The sequence below is a fragment of the Xenopus laevis genome, chromosome 5S, assembly GCF_017654675.1.
Source record: "Xenopus laevis strain J_2021 chromosome 5S, Xenopus_laevis_v10.1, whole genome shotgun sequence".
In the NCBI taxonomy this organism is placed as follows: Eukaryota; Metazoa; Chordata; class Amphibia; order Anura; family Pipidae; genus Xenopus; species Xenopus laevis.
The window spans coordinates 113,259,631-113,277,064 of NC_054380.1; the positions used below are offsets into that span (position 1 = coordinate 113,259,631).

Genomic DNA, 17,434 nt, shown 5'->3' on the forward strand with positions numbered 1-17,434 from the left:
TTAAATAAACCCAATAGGCTGGTTTTGTTTCCAATGAGGATTAATTATATCTTAGTTGGGATCAAGTACAAGCGACTGTTTTATTATTACAGAGAAAAAGGAAAATCCTTTTTAAATATTTGGATCAATTGATTATAATGGAGTCTATGGGAGCCTGCCTTTCCGTAATTCAGAGCTTTCTGGGTAACTGGTTTCTGGATAACAAATCCCATACCTGTATCAGTGTATATTAACTTCTGTTGAGGCAGAATAATTAAAGAGAATGTTTTTGCAGGCACAGTTTATATCCCCTTTATTAGGTTATGTTGTTCCGTACAGTTTATTTGTATATAGAAACTGCAATTTTTAACATCAGATCTTGTGCGTGAACAGTCTCTGGTAACATGGCGGAATACTTGCCTGGTTTTCCCAAGCCTTTAATTTAAAGAACAGCACCCTTGGACTTGGAGGTATTCTTCTGCTGAGTAAGGAAAGCTTAATTCGTTTTCTAGATTCATTATTACCAATTTAATGTTCTTTAATTTTGACAAGAAAAGTGTTACTTGGCACGAAAACATACATTTAAATTGGGGTCACCATCTTGTTTTCTAAGGTCGGGCTTTCCGGGATTTGTTGATGTTTTGCTTTTCTGCCTGGGATATCTCAGAGAGACGACGGGCCTCTTCATCCTCGATCTTTTGTGTAATCCAGTCCAGATAACGGTTGACTTTGGTATAAACACCAAAATTATCAATTCTCCCACAGCCTTCCCCCCAGCTTACCAGCCCCAGCAGAAACCAGGATCCTCCATACTTAGTGACCATAGGCCCACCGCTGTCACCATAGCAGGCGTCTTGTATATGTCCCAGGCGCCCCGCACACAGCATATTGTCAGACAATCTATCATTTAGGGTTTCAGCGCATTGATTATGAGAAACAACAGGGATCTGGATGTAGCTGAGTACACTAGAAAAGTTTAGGGCCTTTTCATCTTCTCTGCCCCAGCCGGAAACCACGACTACAGTGCCATTCACCATCAGGGTATTTTCAGCAAGGTCCAGACTGGGCAGACATATGGGCAGGATATATTTGTTATAGACAACTGGCTGCACGAGGCGCAGTAGGGCGATATCATTATCATTGGTGTCACTTCGATACTCAGGATGGATAATGATCTTGACCACAGCAAACTGCTGCTCTGTATCCTCCAACTTGCGTATGTCGTATTCACCTACAGCGGGTGCAGGTAAAAGAGGTGCAACCGTGAGCAGCAAAGAAAAGCAAACGTTAAAAACGTTTTACTAGAAAATGCTCCAGTACATGTACAAAATGGAGAAAGAGCTATGTGTAAATCGATCTCATTCTCATACAGATCGAATGCCTAAATCTTTAATGTTAAAAGCAGAGCTCTAGGCAGCCTATTGGGTTTATTTAATATTTACATGATTTTCTAGTAGACTTATGGTATGAAGATCCAAATTATTAAAAAATCCATTATCCGGAAAACCCCAGGTCCTGAGGATTCTGGATAACAGGTCCCATACCTGTACTACATTGTGTCAACAGCCAGAACCAGCAGGACATATACTGCATTCACTAGTAAATAAATAATAACTTTCACATAATCAACACTTTCTGATGAATGTATATTGGAATGTTGATTAGAATTACATTTTGCTTTCATAAATTAACATTTTATTTTTACCTTCACCCAGTTTTACCTTTGCCAAATGAGTGGAGATTGTAACTCTAAGCAACTTTACAATATTTATAAAACATTGTAAATGGTTTTAGAGGTATTAGCAAAAGCAATGGCTATTGAAAACATAATTTGTCTTTCTATGTTCTGCATGGGTGGTTCTGACTCTTGAAACAATGTTTCCCTGAGAGTGAGATGAAGAACAGCGCATTTTGTTCTTTTAACCTTTAAAGTGGTCCCTGCTCTTTTAAAGGGATCCTGTCATAGGAAAACATGTTTTTTTCAAAACACATCAGTTAATAGTGCTACTCCAGCAGAATTCTGCACTGAAATCCATTTCTAAAGAGAGCAAACAATTTTTTTTATATTCAATTTTGAAATCTGACATGGGGCTAGACATTTTGTCAATTTCCCAGCTGCCCCTGGTCATGTGACTTGTGCCTGCACTTTAGGAGAGAAATGCTTTCTGGCAGGCTGCTGTTTTTCCTTCTCAATGTAACTGAATGTGTCTCAGTGGGACATGGGTTTTTACTATTGAGTGTTGTTCTTAGATCTACCAGGCAGCTGTTATCTTGTGTTAGGGAGCTGCTATTTGGTTATCTATCTGTTCTTTTGTTTGGCTGCTGGGGGGGAGGGAAATGGAGGGGGTGATATCACTCCAACTTGCAGTACAGCAGTAAAGAGTGACTGAAGTTTATCAGAGCACAAGTCACATGACTGGGGGCAGCTGGGAAATTGACAATATGTCTAGCCCCATGTCAGATTTCAAAATTGAATATAAAAAAAATTGTTTGCTCTTTTGAGAAATGGATTTCAGTGCAGAATTCTGCTGGGGCAGCACTATTAACTGATTCATTTTGATTTTTTTTCTCTCCCATGACAGTATCCCTTTAAGCTTTATAAATGATACTGATGGACTCTAGTAGCTGTAGACAAAGCTTTACACCCAAATAGATTCTTACCAAGTCGGACACTGTACTTTCCAGTATATGTAACGCAATGGGCTGCAGTCAGAACCCAGGAAGGATGAATCAGGACCCCTCCACATTTCATCTTCTTCTCATAACGCAGCATGGCCTGAAGGGCAAACACAAGACAGATCTCCTGGGTCACATCAGAAATGATAAAAGAGCATAACAATTCTTTGGAAAGCCATATGTGGCTACAGCTGGACAGCTCTGAACTAGAGACAGGTAGAGATAGAGTTGTAATTAATGGGTCAGAACGCACATAACAGGTAAGTTAAAGGAACAGTAACACCAAGTGTTTAAAAGGAAGGACCAGTGGTATAACTAGGTATTCCTGGGCATCACAGCAAATAATTTTTCAGGCCCCCAAAATGTTTAGCAGTTGATTTGTTTTACCATTATTTAATGAAACTGTATATGAATTAGGGCCTTATGGGGCCCCTATACCTCCTGGGCCCCCTGTAGCAGCAGGGTCTGCTTCCTCTGTAGTTACACCCCTGGGAAGGACAATATAATGTACTGTTGCCCTGCACTGGCAAAACTGGTGTATTTGCTTCAGAAACACTACTATAGTTTATATAAACAAGCTGCTGTGTAGCAATGGGGGCAGCCATTCAAGGACAGGATACACAATAGATAACAGATAAGTTCTGAAGAATCCTATTCTATACTACAGAGCTTATCTGTTATCTACTGTGTATCCTGTGCCTTTTCTCCTTTTTTCCAGCTTGAATGGCTGCCCCCATGGTTACACAGCAGCTTGTTTATATAAACTATAGTAGAGTTTCTGAAGCAAAAACACCAGATTTACCAGTGCAGGGCAACAGTACACAGTGTCGGACTGGGATGCCAGGGGCCCACCAGAAAACCTTAGACTAGAGTTGTGCACGGAACCAATTTGTTAAACCCGAACTTGACCCGCGACCCAAATACTTACCTGCTTGTACCCGCTTCCATGACCCGACCCGCAAGTACCTTATCCGCAACCCAATCTGCGACCCGCTGACCATCAAGAAACCGGGGAGTGCTGTCATTGTAAACTGGAAGTGACATCTTTAGAAGTTGGCGTGATTAGAAAAAAAGGAGTAAAACAGAAAGTGCTGTCGTTGTAAACTGGAAGTGAACTCATTGGAAGCAGGACCGGATTTCCTATCCAGGTGCCCTTAGGCTGGCTCCGCTTGTCCCCCCTTCCCTGACTCCTTCTACTCCCCTTCCCCTCCTTGTCCCCTCCCCATCTCCCCGTCCCCATCTCTTTCTCCTCCCAGTCCCGTCCCCTCCCCATCTCCTTCTCCTCCTTGTCCCTTCCCTGTCTCCTTCTCCTACCTGTCCCCTTCCCCATATCTTTCTCCTCCCCGTCTCGTCTCCTTCTCCTCTCGATTCTGTCTCCTTCTCCCCCCCTTCCCCATCTTCTTCTCCTCCATGTCTCCTCCCCTTCCCCTCTATGTCCCCTACCCTCACTTCCTGTGAGTGTGCTCATGCACGCATAGAACTGCAATGGAGACCTTTTTGTGAGTAGGCGCGATCAGAAAAAAAGGAGTTAAACTCGGTATTGAATAGACCCGTGACCCAAACCGCGACCCGCAAACCCGAAGAACCAATGACCCGCGTCTTTACCCACTACCGAAACTTCTGCAACCGGCAGGTTTTTGCGGGTAACCCGCGGGTACCCGACCCGCTTCCGGACTCTACCTTAGACTGTGGGCCCACCTTAGAGCATAGACTCACTTTATTCCATTATTCCTCCTCTCCTCAATCAACACTCTTTATTATCCCAGTCTTTTATATACTTAATATATTCTTACTTATTCGGCATTTGTTTCCCATAAAGAAATAGGGAATGACCACTGACATCTGGGCCCACCGAGAGTTTTCCTGGTATCCCGGTGGGCCAGTCCATGACAGTACATTATATTTATATTACTTTAGGACACTTTCATTTTTTGGTGTTACGGTTCCTTTAAGGCAGCAATTATTTGGTAGGCTGAAAAGTTTTCATAAAAGATATTCCCACATTTGTATATGGTGATTTGAAAGTACCCTGCACCCCATCCCTACTAATGAAGCAATGCACTTACCTGCCAAGGAGTATCCCCTTTGCGTCCTTGCTTTGCACCAATAAGACGGGCATTATAGTCATAGTCTACAATTTTCGATTTCCCACAGGGGAATTCCACTGCAAGACACCATGAAATAGGGGAACTTCTGTTAGCTATACCCACTGAAACAAAATGTATTTCTGAAAGAACTAATTAATGATCAGGGACCCAATGGGCTCCCACCAGTGCAGTAATGAACAGCAACCAATCAGCAATTAGCTGTGATCAGTTTAAAGGTAGAAAATAAAAGTAATTTCTCCAGACTCTCTTATATTATGCCAAAAAAATGATCGTACTCAAATGGAATAGACCAGCTGCACCTACTATAGAGTTGTGGAAAGCACTGATCAACGCAGCTTTACCATTTTATAAAGAAGCTTATGTAGCCCGGGGATGTCAGGACAAATTTATAAACATTTGGCTGTTCTGGATAATAAACTCTGACACAAACAGTCCCAAGGTTCTCTAGTCAAACAGTGTATTAACCAATGTTGTTGGAATAATAAAGTGACTATTCCTTCCCCACCACTCCATATCATGCCCCTCACTCTACTACCACTCCATATCATCCCCCTCACTCTATTACCACTCCATATCATCCCCCACACTCTATTACCACCCCATATCATCCCCCTCACTCTACCATCCCCCTCACTCTACCAACCCTCCATATCATCCTCTCACTCTACATATGGGTAACTTGGCTGTACAGAAATATAGTAGAATAGCATCACACACTGTACCCTCTTAATAACTGAGTTTTTAAAACTTGAGGAGTAGGCCAGTTTCATTTGGATATTTACATTTTAGATAAAAAGAACCACAGCAATCAAACAGAAAGCTCTGTAAGGTAACACGTTTATTGTAATTGATATTTTTGTATTATTTATCTTTCCATTCAGGCCTCTACTATTCATCTTTCAAGCTTTCATTCAAACCAATGCTTGGTTACTAGTGTAAATTCTACCCTAGCAACATCAAGTTAAATAATTCTGTCTACACTATATTAAAAGTTAACCCCTATAAACACTCTTTAAAAGCCCTGTAGAGTTCTCCAAGGGCCAGGGATGCTGCAGACAGCAAGTTGCTAAGCAAATGCCAGACTATGGCCCTGTAGAGCACATTGAACTTTACTGTGATACTTAATTGTGCAGCCAATCACTGCAGTGGCATCAGCAAGGGGTTACAGCTTACCTACTGGTTGGCACGTGTGGTGGTCTTCATCTAACTTGTATCCCATGGCACAGCTGCACACACGCCTCGTGCTATTCATTGGCTGGGTGCAGAAGTGGCTACATCCTCCATTATTCAATGAGCAGTTGGAATACACAACCTCTAATAACAAATAAAGAAACAACTATTATATAAAATATCACAGCAGACAGTAGGAAATAGAAGACAATTTACAGTCATACTGTCATACCTGAGGGTAACACACAAGACATTTCCGGTCAGACAGTCCGGTCTGGATTTCCTTAATCGGAAAACCAGGCAGGCAGTTTTGACCCAGACAGCTTCTTGGAAAACCAGCTGCCTGGGTCAAAAAACAGACAGGTCTCTGATTGAAATCAATGCATGGTTGCTAGGGTACTTTGGGCCCTAGTAACCAGATTGCCAACTGGGGATCTGCTGAATGAACGAACAGCTAAATTCCTCTAAAACCATAATTAATAAAATTGTCTTAAATTATCACTCTCTAATCATACTAAAATTAATATAAAGATGAACAAGCCCTTTAAATATATTATGCAAATGCCAATATAAAAAAAACCTGCATTACTGTACAACAATTACTTTACCTCAATTTTCCTTAATGACAGAGACATGAATAGCAGGCTGCATTACTTCAGATACTCACCATAGCCACACAGACGCCCTTCCCAGCCCTCATTACAGATGCAGTCGAATCTTCCAATCCCATCCTTGCACTCTGCATTGACACATGGATTGGACTGACATTGATCCCCATCTGGAAAATGTGCAAACCATCACTTACTTACCGTATACACAGTATTTCTCTACCCTTTCCTTATCTTGTCTGAAGGGTTTAAAGCAGGGCTGTCCAACTAGTGGCCCACATGCCCCCTTTTGTGGCCCCCCACATGAAAGTCTGCCTGTTGCAATTGCTTAATTTGTATAAGATTTAAAAGGTATCCATACTGAAATTAAATTACCCTTGCATTGTTTACACCTGTGACACTTCTATTGTTTACACCACTAAAGCCTGTACCGTTCACACCTGAGACCCAGACTGAAACTGCCCACATTGTTTACCTGTTCATCCTCAGACAAACTGCTGTATGTAGCACAGTATGAACTGTTCATGTTAGAGTGGTCCTGATAGGTTTCCCTGTCTCCTGCTCTATTCTACCTTCCCTATGCTCCCTGTGTGTGCCATACTCTGCCTGTCGTCTGCTCCCTGTGTGTGCCATATTCTGCCTGTCCTATGCTCCCTGTCTCCTGCTCTATTCTGCTTTCCCTATGCTCCCTGTGTGTGCCATACTATGCCTTCCCTATGCTCCTTGTGTGTGCCATACTCTGCCTTCCCTATGCTCCTTGTGTGTGCCATACTCTGCCTTCCCTATGCTCCTTGTGTGTGCCATACTCTGCCTTCCCTATGCTCCTTGTGTGTGCCATACTCTGCTTGCCCTATGCTCCCTGTGTGTGCCATCTGCCTGCCCTATGCTCCTTGTGTGCTCCATACTCTGCCTGTCATACGTTCCCTGTGTGTGCCATAATCTGCTTGCCCTATACTATCTGTGTGTGTCATACTCTACCTGCCTTATGTTTCCTGTGTGTGCCATTCTCTGCCCGCCCTATGCTCTATGTGTGTTATCCACAGGGGAGGAGGCAACATATGAATTTATGGTATATTTAAGGGTATGACACATATGAATAATATGTGATATTGCTGCAGTGAGTACCAACCATTTGTTTTTTTGGTGGGCTACCACTGTTAATGTGGACATATTCTTAAAAATTCTTGAGATTACATGGGTTTGATTTAAAGTGGTCAACACTGGATTCCATTATTAGCCCTCCACCACGTAGGCCAGAAAAATTCAAGCCCTTGGTACTACAAATTTGGACAGCACAGGTTTAAAGGGATGGTTGGCTTTTCTACATCCACATAGGGATTATTGCATCCACAGATTTCTATTAAACACCCCCGAAAGAGATATAAATAATTATATATGCCTCTTATATACAAGTCTATGCAAATTCTTTAGCATCCGCATAAAGAATCACATCTCCCATCATCTAAAAACAGCCAATGACCAGCTGAAAAATGCTTGTCCAGTAAGATATAGAGCCAGGGCCAGATTTCCTTGCCAGCAGCCCCTTGCCCGTGCCCCTAATCCGCACTGTCCTAGCGCCCCTAATCCGCACGGTCCTAGCGGCCACACTGGGGAGCTGCCATATTTTACTACCCGAGGCCCGGGCTTTGTGGCCTTGCCACAAATCCAGGCCTGTATGGAGCCAGAAATGCGGACTAGAGTCCTGCAATGTAAGATGGCGCCCCCCGTGGGTTTGCAGGTCGCCCTTACTGTGTCAGCTTCTACTTCCAGCATCCACTATTCATAGACGCGCACCTGCCCCGCCCCCATTTGTCACATGATGTGGGTGCAGGTGTTTGAAGAGAAATGCTGGTAGGGTTCTGCTTGGGTGCTGATTGGCTTTATGTCGACCTGCACATCACTAGTGCCCAGCAATTCATGCACAGACAACCAGCAATGCGCACAGCATGATTGGCACAAGGGTAGAAGAAAACAGAAAAGATGGGTCTATATGTACACATGTAACTAGCACTAAGTAGGTTTCACTTAGACAAAAACTTGATGGACGCAGAAGCCTGCCGTCAGTAGGGTAATGGGGGTACTGAAGCTAGAGGCCCCATGGCAGAGTTAAGTTACTGAGTTACTAAGTTAGCTACTATGTTAGTAGTAGGAGGTCTCATGATTACCTATAGTGGCCCTTTGGATACAGGTCTATTTTTCAACCTACTGGCTTGTTACACTGAACCATTAATTTAGCATTGCAACTTACCAAAATATTTTGCCCAAAAGTTGAGCTGAAAACAAACAGAGAAACATGTAAATCACAGTGGATTTCAAACAGATAGGATGTGACCAGCTCAGAATCATTAGGTGTAGTTCGTCTTTAAGTTAACTGTTAATGTATTTTAGATTAATTCCTAGCAACTTTTCAACTGCTCTTCATTTTTTTTAACTTTGTATTGTTTTCGAACAAGAAGATAAATAATTAAAAAAAACTACAAATAATAAAAAATGAAGACCAAGTGCAGATTGTCTCAGAATATCACTCTCTACATCAAACTAGAAGTTAATTTGAAGGTGAACAACCCCTTTAATCCCAGTACTGGGAAAAGGCTGGGAGCTCTAGAAAGAGCCCATTCATTGTATGTTTTTTAAAGTCAATGGGGCAGATTCACTAAAGCGAAAATTGTCACCAGCAAATGCTTCACAAACTTCGCCAGGCGCAAATTCGTTGCCACTACACTAATTCACTAAAATGTGAAGTTGTGTCCTGGGTGCCGAACGCCGGCATCTTTTCGCTAGTGTTACTTTGGCAGTGTGAAAGTTTGTAAAATTCGCACTTTACTGAATTTGCGGAGTAACGAGCATTCGCCGGAGTGAAAAGTGCAAACGAGTGCTAGCGACGGTCCCGGTCGCTAAAGAATTGTGGCACCTGTTAGTGAATTGGCGATGTCCCTGCAGATGATATTTCTGGCAAATTTTCACTGGCGACGACCACTTCTCCCTTAAATGAATCTGCCCCAATGTGTGTTTTACATACAGTATAATCTTTAAAATGTAAGTAGAACCAAAACAAGTCTAGAATAACTCCTGTCCAAAGCGAGAGTTTCTTACATTTTTGGAACCAATAATGATAATGGTGATTCACCCAAACATTTTCTCAGCAAATGGGATAGGATAGAGCTCTGTACATAAAACATTTCTTAGCCTTGGGAAAATGAGCACATTGTGCTTAGGTAAGAATTAAGCAGTGTAGTATTTCCACTTGATGACATGGAGCAAAGATATAATAATACAGTGAATCTATGAGATTTCTTACTGTGTCCTCTTTAGTCTCAAAAATTTCGAAGGCCTCCTCGAAATCGCACTTCTCCTCTATGCACTCGCGTTCCAGGGAGCCCGGCTTTAGCTCCTCCATGAAGTTAAAAGCACGCTTCCGAACTTTCAGCACGTGATTGGCCTCCTGTCTGCTGGAGAAGACTGAAAAGGGACAACATATCTGATAAACCCTGGATGGGCGCCCCTACAATCTTTTCTGAAGGGGAAGGTGTATTAAAGCACAGGAACATTGTGTTTTCTGTGTTCGGGGCAGAAAGAATTGAGGACACAAATGAAAAATAAGGGACTATAAGCACACAAGTTACAAAAAAACATACCCTGGCATTCGCATTGCTAGGGTCAGTGACCCTTTTATTTAATCAACAAATTGCAACATCTCAGGTAGTTTTAATGTTACATCCGCATTTAGTTTGGGGTAAGATCCACGGACTAGTAAATGAGTGGGTGGCAGTGTAAATGGTCTTTTCATTTCTGCAGAGCCAGAATAAAAATAATCCTGTGAACATAACACTGCCTTGTCTGCCATAGCTGGAGTTAGATAAGAAAATGCAGTTGCATTGCAGCAGGAGTCCCCAACCTTTGAGCCACATTTAAATGTAAAAAGAGTCAGGGAGCAACACAAGCATGAAAATACTGTAGTTCCTAGTGGTCCCAAATAAGTGTGGTGATTGCCTATTTGGTAGAGTATATGTGGACTGGCAGTCTAGAGAAGGCTTTGTTTGGCAGTACACATGGCTTTTATGCAATCAAAACTTTCCTCCAAGCCATGAATTAAAACTAAGCACCTGCTTTGAGGCCAATGGCAGCAACAACCAAGGAGTTGGAGAACAACATGTTGCTCATGAGCCACTGGTTGGCGAACACTGTATTACAGGATGACTTGACCAAATTTTGAGATGGAAATATTACATACAAAGATCTCCATAGGACACCCACCCACTGTGCTTTTATCCCAGCTATCAACCTTGTAATATATGCTAAAGGGAATATTTACCTTCTACTTTTAAATAGGATATATTGTAGATGGCTATATTCTAAGCCATTTGAAACTGAGATCTGGTTGTTGGGCTTACACTTACCCAACACTGAGTTGAAAGTCATTTTAGGAGAGGTCCTGAATATTATTCTAGCCTCAGAAGAAGATAACTTTGTACATTTAATGTTGGAGAGGTAGAAAGGAAAGGTCAACTATAAACTGAATTGTCAAATGCTATTTCTGTTGTAATGTTTGTTTTCCAGTATCAATAATGAAGTAAAATAAGTAAAAAAAAAAATACAAAACACGATATGAAAGCCAAATGCAGATTGCCTCATCATTTCACTGCCAATTAAAAAAATTGTAGACAGTGGTAATTACAATATGTATTGTTTACATATATTTGGAAATACTTGGACTGTAAAGCGGTCTACAATTGTGTTGAGACAATCACACAGACCAGCTCACCACTTTAACTAGGGATACATGAAACTAAATGCTATACAATAGCTCAGCTCATCATATTAATGTGAACCTTCATGTAAATCTGCTCTTTAACATGCTGATAAATTATTTTTTTTTGAAAGAGAAAGGGTCAGACAGTCCTACCAAATATCTGGCTATGGATTTAGTGGCGAATCCAATTGCTTGCTGGGCCAACCCTTTTCCAGCATCCATTGATACAACAACATCAGGAATTCCCTACATTGGATTAACAGGTCCCATCTTCCATTCTATCACTGTATTGTAAGTGATGAAGTTACACTTTACCAAACATGGCAGCTTATAAATCACTGAGTTGCCTCACCACCCACTGACACTTACCTGGACTGCTTTCTGCATTTGGAGACACCCAAATGACCAGAATTAAATGAAAAATAAGAAGCCACCATATTCTGTAGAAGGGTAAACCTGTGAGTTGGTACAAAGTAAAGTTACATTCACTAGTTGGGAAATCATTCATTGTATTTTAGTACTATCTTTATAGTAATACAAAACAAATGTATTTGAGGGGTCCAGATGTTAAGGGCAGAGCCACATTCTGCTATTTCGGAAGATTAGACGCTCAGGGTCAAATTGCTTCTTCTTTGTGCGACTAATCTCCTTGAAGTGCCTTCCCACCGGCTAGAATGTAAATCGCCGGTGGGATGGCACTCACCCATAGTTGCGTCTCTGCCCTTATAGTTCTACCAATATATATTGAAACTAGTCATTAATTAGGACGCCATTGGCCCCTAACTCATCTACATTCCTAAATCCTCCTTTAGACACAAGATCTGCTTCCTTTATAGTTCCGCCCCTGGATAGGAAACAGATGATCAGTTCAGTTTGGCTGTTGATGTGTGTTGTCAGATTGTACTGATATCCAGCAGATCAACTGATTGTTCAGGTAACAGAGTTAGTGAGTTTAAGGTCCACAATGTGTGGGCAACTAATCTTACAGGTTTGACATAAAAGCTGTAACATTATAACAATATTAATCACAGTACATTATATTCTGTTATGACTTGAATGCTGTATTATATAAGGTAATCATGTCTCCAGTCTGATCATTTTCTAGGCTAAATATAGATAATAAATCTGATCTGCACCCCAGAAACAGATAAATCAGGGAATCTAAAAAAAATTTGGCCTTCATGTTGCACAGCTAATTGATATTTAAACAAAGGCAGGGAAATTCACTTCTGGATTTTCTGTTATAAATAATATAGCGCATACAAAGTACAGGTATGGGATCCATTATCCAGAAACCCGTCTCCCATAGACTCCATTATAATAAAAGAATCCAAATTTATTAAGAATGGTTTCCTTTTTCTCTGTAATAATAAAACAGTAGCTTGTAGTTGATCCAAACTAAGATATAATTAATCCTCACTGGAAGAAACCAAGCCTATTGGGTTTATTTAATGTTTCCATGATTTTCTAGTAGACTTGAGGTATGAAGATCCAAATTATGAATAGATCCATTATACGGAAAACCCCAGGTCCCCACCATTCTGGATAACAGGTCACATTCCTGTACTTATATAAGAGCGCTATGCTTTTTTAAAAGGCCTATGGTCCTATATAATACTTACAGTTCATGCTTGCATGTATCCAGAGAGTGCCTTGTTAGTACTGGGAGCTGGAAGTTCTGTCTCTTTGTTTGGAGTCTACAGATTTAGCCATAAGCAGCGGGTCAGAATTCAGGTTAATCCATAACCTCAAATATTGACTTAGTGTGTTCTGTCCATCCATGTGCAAACAGGAGGCTGCCTACAAAAAACCTGCAAGAGCAGGCCAAGCTGCAGATCATAATGAAGCATATAGTTATTTTCTAGAGGAGTGACCTATCTGTAAAATAAAGACATTCTCGAAGTAGATGAGGAGCTACATGGCCATAAAAAGCTCATGAGAGAGAGATGAGAGAGCATGAGAATACAGGTATGGGACCTGTTATCCAGAATGCTCAGGACCTGGGGTTTTCCGGATAACGGATCTTTCCGTAAATTGAGTCTTCATGCCTTAAGTCTACTAGAAATTCATTTAAACATTAAATAAACCCAATAGGCTGGTTTTGCTTCCAATAAGGATTAATTATAGCTTAGTTGGGATCAAGTACAATCTATTGTTTTATTATTACAGAGAAAAAGGAAGTCATTTTTAAAAATTTGGATTATTTGGATAAAATGGAGTCTATGGGAGACAGCCATTTCGGAGCTTTCTGGATATCGGGTTTCCGGATAAGGGATCCTATACCTGTACTAGGGACCTGGTGTTTTCCAGATAAAGGATCTTCATACCTTAAGAAATTTATATAAACATGAAATAAACCCAGAAGACTGGTTCTGCTTCCAATAAGGATTAATTATATCTTAGTTTGGATCAATCACGTGGTACTGTTTTACTACAATAGAGAAAAAGGAAATCATTTTTAACAATTTGGAGAATTTGAATATAATGTCTACAGGAGACAGTCTTTCTGTAAAGTCATATCCTATAACTGTATTTTCAACTTTTCCACTGATTACACAGAAATTGTTTTGGACAGATTTGTGTTTACTGCACTGGGTAACTCTATGAAAAGGCCACAGAACTAGATTGCACAAGAGCAGATTGTGACATATATACTTATCTATACAATGTTTAGAACAATAGCAATCACTGTTTTTGGTAAAAATTATATGTCTATATGGCAAATAATTTACTAGTAATTTACCAGTATGTGCTGCTGATTCTGTGTAATTGAAAGATTAATTGAGGCTTGTTCCATATAATAGCAGTATTCAAAATAATAATCGCTTGTTGCAAATAATAGACGTGTGGAGTTCAATTAGTGAGGCCAGTCATTCTGTGATAAAATAAGGGCAAATGTTGTACATTCTGTTTTGGAGAGAGGAAACATAAAGAAGTGTAGAAAGTGATAGGCTGCTAAGCTAAAATGATCTCAAATGCTGTAAAATGGCAACCAAAACAAGACGTCATTCAAATGGATATAAGAATAGCCAAAATGGCAAAGACTCAGCCAATGATCAGCTCCAGGAAGATCAAAGAAGGTGTAAAGTTACCTGTGATACTGTTATAATTAGAAGAGGCCTATGTGAAACCAAGGTCAGCAAGAAGCCCTCAAAGTCCCATTGTTGAAAAAAGTCATGTGCTGAAGAGCTTACAATTCCAAAGAACACATTGTCTGGCCTAAAGAGACGGCGCAACATTTTGTGGACTGATGAAACAAGATTGTTCTTTTTGGATCTAGGGGCTGCAGTTTCTGAGGCAAAACCAAGACATGCAGAAGAATTTTGGAATGTAACAGGTGCTAGAAGTTCAGGGGCAATTCAGACACCTAAGCCTCCCTGAGGAGGGTCCTGTGATCAGCACCACCCCCCACCGCTCTTACCATCTTCCGTCAGAGTGGATTGGGAGCAGATCCCACTCGCATCGCTAGTACAGAAAATGCAATGCAATTGCAGAAGAATTTTGGAATGCAACAGGTGCTAGAAGTTCAGGGGCAATTCAGACACCTAAGCCTCCCTGAGGTGGGTCCTGTGATCAGCCATTCAGAGGTGGATTTGCTGGTGTGTTTTGGGTCATTGTCCTGCTGCAGCACCCAAAATCGCTTCAGCTTGAGTTGACGAACAGATGGCTGGACATTCTCCTTCAGGATTTTTTGGTAGACAGTAGAATTCATGGTTCCATCTATCACAGCAAGTCTTCCAGGTCCTGAAGCAGCAAAACAACCCCAGACCATCACACTACCACCACCATATTTTACTGTTGGTATGATGTTCTTTTTCTGAAATGCTGTGTTACTTTTACGCCAGATGTAACGGGACGCGCACCTTCCAAAAAGTTCAACTTTTGTCTCGTCGGTCCACAAGGTATTTTCCCAAAAGTCTTGGCAATCATTGAGATGTTTTTTAGCAAAATTGAGACGAGCCTTAATGTTCTTTTTGCTTAAAAGTGGTTTGCGCCTTGGAAATCTGCCATGCAGGCTGTTTTTGCCCAGTCTCTTTCTTATGGTGGAGTCGTGAACACCGACCTTAATTGAGGCAAGTGAGGCCTGCAGTTCTTTAGATGTTGTCCTGGGGTCTTTTGTGGCCTCTCGGATGAGTTGTCTCTGCGCTCTTGGGGTAATTTTGGTCGGCCGGCCACTCCTGGGAAGGTTCACCACTGTTCCGTGTTTTGGCCATTTGTGGATAATGGCTCTCACTGTGGTTCGCTGGAGTCCCAAAGCTTTAGAAATGGCTTTATAACCTTTGAAATTGAACTCAGGTGTGATAAACCACAGTTAAGTTATTTTTTAACAAGGGGGGCAATCACTTTTTCACACAGGCCCATGTAGATTTGGAGTTTTTTTTCTCCCTTAATAACGTAAACCTTCATTTAAAAACTGCATTTTGTGTTCAATTATGTTATCTTTGACTAATAGTTAACGGTTTTTGATGAGCAGAAACATTTAAGTGTGACAAACATGCAAAAGAATAAGAAATCAGGAAGGGGGCAAATAGTTTTTCAAACCACTGTAGGTACAGGTTGGCTTTGGGGTTTGCCTACAACTATTCTCCCAGTGCATTTGCCACAAAGCACATTAACCTCCTCAGTCTACTCACTGTCCTCTTTTACCCTTTCCCTCCTCATTCTGCTGAGTTACCCCCACACTCACCTCTCTGTCTCTAATAACTCTCTGCCTCACTATATATATTTGTGGATAAAAATATCTATAATATATATTTTTGAACCTCACCCCCTCTTCCTGCTCCTGTATCAACCTCATTGTTTTTTAGTATTTTTGATGACATCTTTTAACCCTTCTGCCACTCATTACTCTACTTTATGTACAGTAGAACCCCATTTTACATTTTTCAGTGGGCCAGAAAAATAATATAAAATCAGGGAAATTTATTATACATTATACAGTGCTACGCAATATGTTTGTATATATTGGTGGGTCCACAAAAAATATATAAAATATGGAAAAACTTAAAATTAAAGTATGTAAAATGGAGGCTTCACTGTATGTATCCAGCTTTAACTTGAACTCTAGAGGGAATAACACTATACATACATGTGCAACACTCGCTACTTTATATATTTATAGAAATGTTGTTGTTAGGTTTGTGTGGAAACCAAAATATGGGTACAAGTAATTTGTGTAACATGTTTTTTTTCCATGGAAAATCTCTCTTGATATCCATGCTGGAAAGAGTCAAAAGAGGGAGGCAAATAACTAAACAAAAATAAATGACACTGCTGCTAGCAATAGGACATTCTATAACATAAAACTAAAAGTTGACAAAGTTAACCACCCTTTAAAATTTCCTAGCTGAAATTTGCTATGCTTGTACATTTAATACAGAGTTGCTTGCTAGTATGGTTCAGTCTGTAATATATAGGTCTTACCGTTATCCTTTGCACTTGGTCTTTTAGCAGTACCGTATATGGGCCTCCATTATAACCAGCTAGCAAAAGTTAGCTGTACATATGAGAAGGGGCACGTTTTTTCCTCTCTGGTGCGTTTATACAAGTATAAGTGTGCTTATCACAGTGCTAACACCACAACTAACTAAGGCTTCACAAGTTCATATGCACAATTTGCATAAAATAAACGTAATAAGAGCTGTGTGTAAAACCCTACTACCAGGTACCCCAGCATGAATAGTAGCTTTCATTTCACAAAATCCTCCAACCAGTAGACCAGATAATTTTTCTGTTGTGTTAATAAGTGAGGGGCCATCAAAACTGTCCAACTGGAGGCCAACAGCTCAAATGTGATCCCCAACATAGCAAACTTTTCCAAGACCCCATGTATGACACTAATTTATAATTAGCTGCCCACAAACATGTTATATAGTTTATACACTGGCCCACAACATTGAAAATCACAGACAGCATTGGGCTATTTGTTACAGGCTTCCCCACCACAATCAAAGTGGTTTTGTGGAACAGCCCTTGAGGCACAGAATCAGTGACAGCAGGGTCCGGCCTTGTCAAATAATTGTAATGACCTTGAACTGGATTAAGTAGGAACATATACACAACGGCTTATGAACAAACCACAGCTGCATCTTCACCTTGCTAAGCACTTATCGCAGATCTTCTTGTGCAGCAATTCGTACCAT

General features: G+C 40.8%; 1 protein-coding gene across 1 annotated transcript; it reads right to left on the minus strand.

Annotated features, from left to right (window-relative positions):
* Window positions 1–272: 272 nt before the first annotated feature.
* On the minus strand, window positions 273–12,954 carry proc.S (protein C, inactivator of coagulation factors Va and VIIIa S homeolog). The gene is given in 9 exon segments (NM_001086955.2): window positions 273–1,210; window positions 2,641–2,755; window positions 4,722–4,819; window positions 5,937–6,077; window positions 6,601–6,711; window positions 8,790–8,814; window positions 9,840–10,000; window positions 11,661–11,747; window positions 12,914–12,954. Coding segments are annotated over 9 exon segments (1,368 nt in total). The 5' UTR covers window positions 12,921–12,954; the 3' UTR covers window positions 273–587.
* Window positions 12,955–17,434: the final 4,480 nt, after the last annotated feature.